Source organism: Notamacropus eugenii, chromosome 1 (genome assembly GCF_028372415.1).
Source record: "Notamacropus eugenii isolate mMacEug1 chromosome 1, mMacEug1.pri_v2, whole genome shotgun sequence".
Lineage (NCBI taxonomy): Eukaryota > Metazoa > Chordata > Mammalia > Diprotodontia > Macropodidae > Notamacropus > Notamacropus eugenii.
In genome coordinates this window covers 362,105,573-362,113,192 of record NC_092872.1, presented here as the reverse complement: position 1 = coordinate 362,113,192, position 7,620 = coordinate 362,105,573, and the positions used below count along the sequence as shown (strand labels likewise).

The 7,620-nt window shown below is 31.8% G+C and overlaps 1 protein-coding gene across 4 annotated transcripts in view; it reads right to left on the bottom strand.

Annotated features, from left to right (window-relative positions):
* Positions 1-399: 399 nt before the first annotated feature.
* The window catches only part of ATG2B (autophagy related 2B), a 141,728-nt gene continuing 134,507 nt past the window's right edge, over positions 400-7,620 (bottom strand). For all 4 annotated transcript variants that reach the window (XM_072630300.1, XM_072630302.1, XM_072630301.1 and 1 more), the window contains one exon: positions 400-5,255. In XM_072630300.1, the coding sequence (XP_072486401.1) occupies positions 5,025-5,255 (231 nt within the window). In that variant the 3' untranslated portion in view covers positions 400-5,024. The remainder of the gene's footprint in view (positions 5,256-7,620) is intronic.

The following is a 7,620-nucleotide window of genomic DNA, read 5'->3' as shown; positions in this document are numbered from 1 at the left end:
GCTAAGGCCTATTAAGAGGCTCTATGTTGTATGATTAAGGTCCTTTATAATACAACAGTTAATGTTTAAACATTCTGTCTCTTAGAACATAAGGTCTAAAGAGTTTTATGAATCTCAATTCACAATTCCATGTATGTTCAAAGCAAGCATTATGTCAAGAATATTGTGTAGTTATTCATTATAACAAGGCAGTAAAGTGGAGAGAGCACTAGGCTTGGAGTTAGGAAGACCTGAGTGCAAATTCTAATTCACATACTAGCTATATGATTCTGGGCAAGTCACAAATGAGACAAGGACTTGATAGCCTCTAACATTCCTTCTAGCTCTAAAAATCTCAGGATTCTATTATCTTGAAAGCCCCTTCATCACAAAAGAAAAAATTAATTTCCTCTAAGAGAATTCAATCCATAAAAATACTTTAATCACACGATCATATTCCATTCCCACAACATTAATCACACAGCATAGGCATTTTTTAAAATACTCACATGAACAATTACAGTTTATTAGGACAATTTGACAATAATAAATACTTGTAAACTTTATAATCTTTTATTCATGGTAATTCAACTTTTGCATTTGTAACAAATCAAAATGTTTGTATAAAGCTTCCATTATGAATGCTAGGCAATTGATGGCCACACTCCCCAGTTTCTTAACATAGAAAAAGTAGGTATTGTTACATGACCTGCAGTTTTCACAAATAATACACAAATAACATAACCAGCTATCAGAATTATTCTCTTTTATAGAAAAATACATTTGAAAGATCAAAGTACTAAAAAAGCTGTTTTTTAGGAATCTGAATCAATCTGGTGCACTACAAATGAAACTACATCACATAAGACCTCTTAAGTTCCTGACCCTTCAAAACAGAGTGCTGGTGCTCAATGTATAGTAGATATTTTTTGCAAAAAAAAAACAACACACAACAACTTTTCAAAAGTTAAAGAAATCAAATTGTAATAATGCAAAAAAGGTTTTTTTTAAAAAAGAGAAAAATATCAATATACATATGTGCATGAAATGTTGAAACACTCAAGTTTTTAAGTTAAATACCTGCATTATCAGTATTGTGTATTAAACTGTCTCTACCTTTGAATCACTAATAACTGAGGGGTGGAAGAAAAAGGCGGCCTAGAAATAAAACTAAAGCACGTTGGTTGAGTCATTTTCAGCTACACAGTATAACCCTCTGTTAGAACGTGTAGATTGTCTTCTACATAGTATTTAATCAATAAATGATTGTTGAATTGGCTAAGATCATACTGAAAAATAAATGGGATTAAAACTCTTTTGATGAACAAGTTCCATAAATAGGAGTGACTATGCACCCTATAATAAACTGCAAGACAACTAGAGATGGCAAATGATGACCTTTATAAATTTTATACCATTATTTACATGTATTATACAAACACAGAACTTGACAGCATCCTAAGAAGTATAAATTAAACTTATACTTGCATTTAATACACTTAGAGACAGATCACAAAAGACATTCTAATGTATGACAGCATGTTTAAATAACATATATACATACACATGATTATTACATGTAATAATGATACCACCTTGTGTTTACATGATGCTTTACATCCAAGGAACTGAAAGAACTTCATGAACATTCCCCCTAATTTAAGGAACTTTTAATGATTAAAGAAAGGGAGCAGAGGGAGGAAGAGAGAATAAAATCCCCCCTAAAGGTCATGCTAGTCTTAGCCCAACACAAAAATGGTCCTGTGACAATCCTAGTAATTCAGGGCTAAGAACAGTGAAGATGAGAAGCTAATCAGTTCACTCCATGTCGCAAAGCTAAATTTGAGTTGTAGGGGGCTATTCCCTCCTGATTTCCAATCAGGTTCTCTTCAGCACTTCTTAAACTATGGGATTCCACAGTTTAAGAAGTGCTAAAGAGGTCATGAGTGGAAAAAGTTTAATAAGCCCTGTTCTATAATATTACATAACTTTTTTAATATAGCATACACGTCACTATAAACACATTATTAAAACAGCTGAATATATTTTTAAATGTTCTTTTTTCTAAGAAATAGTAGCTATTTTTTAACTGGGTATGTAGTTAGTGTCTTAGGGCTATAAGGGACCAATGAAACACAGGAATTAAAATTCAGAAAACAGAGGGGAAAAAATCTATGTTCAGAGCTTTAATTTAGAAAAATGTTTCCATTTTTAATGTTTCTTTTTTTTAAATAAAAAACATGTTTCTTGCTCTTTTTTTCCAGTTTTAACCCAAAGCTACCCACTTTTTAAGAATGGGGGGTACCCTAGATTTTACTAATTTCATTATCTAAAAAAATAAGTTTAAAGTGACATAAAAATCTCTTTCAAATACCATTTCATTAAATTGGAATCCAAAGCTAAAGGCAAATTTGGTGTGGTTTTTTTTTTTTAAACTCCCATACATAAAGCATAGGTTAAGCACTCAATGTATTTGTAAATGATTATAATTATGGAGAGAATAGAAACAGGATTTAATGTGAAAAAGGGATAATTTATTAGCTCCACAATAGTAGCATCCAAGAATTTGGTAAACACTCTTTTCCCTTTTTTCCCCATTAAATAACTACTTAAGTGCAATGTGAAATATTCTTAATGAAATACATTTATAAAACACTTTATCCACATTATCTGATTTGAGAAGAGATGTAAATTATTCTGTGAATTGCCGTAGTTATATTAAATTAAGCAAGGAACACTGTAAGTCAAAAAGTAAATTCAAGTTACTAGAGCCATTTAAAAGATCTGAATGCCTCACAAAGCAACAATTAGGGACCCAGGATCTTTCAGGAAAGAGCAAAGCACTAAGATTTTATCAGACTAAGCACCTAAGGCCAGGAAGCACTTTATCAAAAAAAAAAAAAAAAATACTTAAAATTCCAAAAACATCAATACATTTGGAAGAACACTTAGTTTTATTTAAAGATGCTTAGGATTATACAAATATTCAAATACAGGTACTGTACATATACACACTTTTAGCAAAGGTACATTTCATTTAAACTAACTTGCAAATTCTATCCACTCCTTGGCTATTTTGCATTAGTGTGGACTATTGGCCTGAATGTGTGCAAATAGTGTTCTATACAACCAGAGGATATACAAGTACTTGTTAAAGCAGAATTTATGAAGGCAATTCCTAAAACATTTTTGTTAGCTGCTTAAGAATGCATGTTAGAAGTGGACTCTGCATTTGCATTTCCATAGAAAGACTACAGACAAGTAAAAGAATGGAAACTAAACGTCTTAGTTGTACATTAACACACTTTCATCTTTTACTGAATTCATAATTGATAAAACACTTAACCTGATATATAGTTAGCTGATATTCCACTTTAAAATGATGACTTATTCTGGGGTTTTTGTATTTATATGCAGCATGTCTGGTTTTCTCCTAAAAAATATTAAATTCTAATAACAAAATGCTATAATAACTATATAGCTTAATTGGTGTCAGATTTGGCAAAAACTGTGCTGTGCTTGTGCAGTTAATTGATGTCAACTGCTCTAGTGATGCACAGATGGACTAATTCTAAGATTCCCTCTTTTAAAATTTCTAAAAAGAGAGAGAAAATAAATTAAAATTTAAAATTCATTTTTTAGTATCTTAAAGTAATTTAGATAGCTATTTATAGTGATATTAATTGCAAAAGCAACCTAATTTTCTAGCCTATGACTTAAGTAATATTCTGAAATTCCTACTAACAATTTGAAGTAGCATATTACAGTTTTAAATGGTGTTCAGATATTTAATTATTATTTTATGCTTATGTCAGATATGTGTAGCCAAGAAGATGGTTTTGGGTAGCAAATTCTCTCTTATGTCTGAGTAGTATTAACCAGTCAGTCTTGAGATAGCTTTTCTAAGAATCTTGGGATAACTAAGTTTCATTTCTCTGAACATATTCTAAAGGCTGTAAATTATATAGAGGCATATAAAACAATCTTACTTTTAAATGAACTTATTTTATTCAAATGTGACAGGCTACTAAAATGTAGAGTTAGCCTGTTAATTTTTTAACTTTGGAATCATTAATAAGAATTGGGGGGGGAGGGAGGGAAGACAGGGAGGAAACTACTACTGGTTCATCTAAAAGAAACAAAAAAAATGATAGCATTCCTTTCCTCCCACTCTACAAAGTCCTATAGCAAGCTCAAAATCTCTATCTGCTTAAAACAAAAGACAGAATTTTTAGTCAGGCACAAAATGAGCAATTTCATCTACAGTTAAATAAACATTTATATTCTTTGCCAAAGTCTTCATCACACTCATTCATCTTTATAAAATTTTAAGTTTCTAATTCACATACGAATAATGCACATGACATTGTATTTATCTACACATTTTGCAGAATAAATTATTTAAAGTGCAACACAACAGAACATGTCTGAAAATGGTCATCTTTCCCCCCCAAAAAAAATCCCTTAGAAACAAGAGTGTGTGCATGTATGTTACATAATATATTCACAGGTAGTTCTTAAAAATATAAATATTAAATTCACTTTTTCAAGAAATATCAGTCTTCCACATATTCCTAATGAGAACCCCATTTGCTTCTATTATTCACAAGCAAAACGAATGCTTTGAACATGTGATGTTTTTAGTTTTGCACATCAAAGAACTGACAGGTAACCTCTAAGGGCTCAGAAAACATTTGAATTCCATGTGTTGTTAAAAGGGCTGCTTCTAACAACACTACAGCCATCATAAGAAAACTATGGTTTATGTTTTAATAAAAGCAAGCACACGACTCAACTCATGTGGAACTAGCCATCATACATAATGAGTAAGAGTCATTTCTAAAGGCAAGTATCAAACTTGCCTTAAAATGTTTTGAAGGTTTTGGCTACAAGTTGTTTTGATAGAAAATTGCTTAACTAAGAAAAGTTTCTGCTCCTGAGATGAACACAGTAAATTTCAATTAGTTCCATCTAAAGCTGCCACTGGGATATCATGTTCCTTACTTCCACTTTCATTATCTTCATGAAGAGTCATACTGGAAGTATCAGTCCTCCCCTTGGCGCCATTTTTGTGATTCATCTTGTCGAACATCTGGTCTAATCTGGTTTCTCATTCCACCTAAAACATTTGATGTTGCTTCTGTTGCAACAATCAGAGGTTTAACTACAGCTGGTGGAATCTGACGGAGGACTTCTCCTACTGCTCCAGTAACACCCCGATTCTCATGCTCTCTAGCAGCGGTTTCATAGATAGTTTGAGCAGTGTCTGTGATACCCTGATGTAAAAAGAAAAAAAAGACAGACTTTACTAGAAAAACAACAACATAATCCTTCGTAATTTTATAGTCTCTAATTTAAGCTGTACTGCATATTTTTGGTCTATTTAATCAAAATTTCACCCATAATTAGAAAGCATAAATTATGCTTTAGAGACAACCCACCAATTTTTTCACTTTAAAATTTTAATTTAAAACAAAAAGGAAGTATGATTTAACATTTTATCATAGACTTTCTGTACAAAAAAGATATGTCTTGATCATTAGCCTCCATATTTCAACAGCATCATTAGTATAACAAAACATACCCATCAGAATTATGAAACCCTGCTAGGACATCACTAGATTAATGGCCCATGTAACATCATGATCCTTATGGGATTAGTTGCTCCCTGTAATGTCATTTTGTTTGACATTGGATTTTCTCAGCACCAATTAAGATTAAGTGATGTAAGCAATGTGAAAAAAATATTTAATAACCTAAAAGTAATTTTTCTGGTGGTAAAAGCTTTTTAAAAATTCTTGATTGTAGCTTTCTTTATTTGACACTAACAAGAAAATGAAATCACTAAAATCCAAACAGCTGCTTTAATATGACTTAAATTAGTTTATGTTAGAAAAGACAGCTATAAATAAGGCAGTCATTTAGAATAAGAGATAATTTTTAACACAGGAAATAGTATAAAATCTTTTTAATTTTAAAAGATAACTTAAAATACAAGTTTTCTAAATGGACAAGCAGGAAGAACTTGTTTAATGATATGAACAACACCGCTACAACAATTGTTCTTTTCCTTATTGCAATTATAACTCCATGAAAATTATCCTGACGATCAAATATTAAATCCTACAAATAAATATCCCAGGAACTTGGATAAGAGTGCAAATGAAAATATACATAAGAAATTATAAAGCAAGAGAAACCAAACTCGTTTTTCCAATCCAGAGAAAATTTAGGAAATGCCAACAAGAAAGTATGGAAAGACTCAAAAAGGTTTTTTTCTCCTTCAATATGAGATAAAACTAGTAACAGAAAATGTAGCAGCCCAAAAAAGGGAAGGTATCCATCATCTAGTGATGTTTGTCCCAAGCCAGATTTCAACCTTTTAGGGCAAGGCAAAGAAGATTTCATTTCTACTCCATATAGCAATGCTAGAAAATAAATTATACAGCAAGGAGAAAAATGGCTAGGAGACTGAAACAAATATTTTAAAGCCAAAGCTATGGCAATAATCAATATAATGAACTGCGAACACAACTGAGAAAAATCCTTAGACAGAAGCAAGGCCTTCCCCAACACCAAGAATTTTGTTTTCAAAATTCTATTCTAAAAAATAGGAAACATCTACTAACACAATTGTTTCTATTTTCTTCAGCAATTAAGATCTAAGAGGGAATATTTACAACCATACAGCATATACATGTCACTGTATAGCTTCTCTGATTATAGTTTCTGCTCTTTAAGTTTTTAATATATAATTGAAATTCAGTGTGAGATGACTCCTTTTACCATTTCTAATTATCTAGGATCCCCTGAATCTCTATAGTGATGCTTCTGCTACTCACTCCTCTACAATTCCACTTTCCAAATTCATTATCTCATTTCCTCATCCATTCTCTTGTACCCTGGCTTGTACCCTTTCAAAATCCTTTTCCTTTTTAAAAGTCACTGATAAAATCTGACTCAAACTTGGCTTTTACTCAGTTGTAATCTCCACAGCTCTTCATGTGATTTTATCTCTCTGAATTAATTCTAAACAATATCTATTACCTTTCTGTTCCCTCTGTGTCTTAAAAAAATAAAAGTAAAAAACACTGGCTGTTTTCCATCTCTAAGTAACCCTAATCTTTTCCTGGCAGCCTTTAGGTTCTACTCAAACTTTTTTGGAGCAAAAGTTACTAAGGAAAAAAGACCTAATTCACATGACCCCAGAATAAAATTGCTTTTGAGAATATGGAATATGAGAATATGGAATTTTGAAAATACAGAAACTCCAATTAAAGAGATTAATTCAATCAGAAAAATAATGTTTTTATAATTGTGATACTATAAACCAGGCCCAAACAACCTGTGGCCTGCAGGCCACTGATGGCCCACAGGTACACCAAAGGATGTCAGGCAGTTAACACAAAATGTAGAGGACGTTTTCCTCTACATTTTGTGCAGGCTGCTTGAAATCCTTTGGTGGGCTGCAGGTTGTGCAGGCCTGCTATACATAATGTGTCTTCTGTCTGAGAATATGCCTACCTAAATGTAGAGAAGATAATCATTAGAAGGATAATTAGTAAATGGATGATTAATTTTTTTTAAACTATAGCAATTCAAGAAGACCACTCTGAAGTGACAGGTTTGTAATCTATTCTA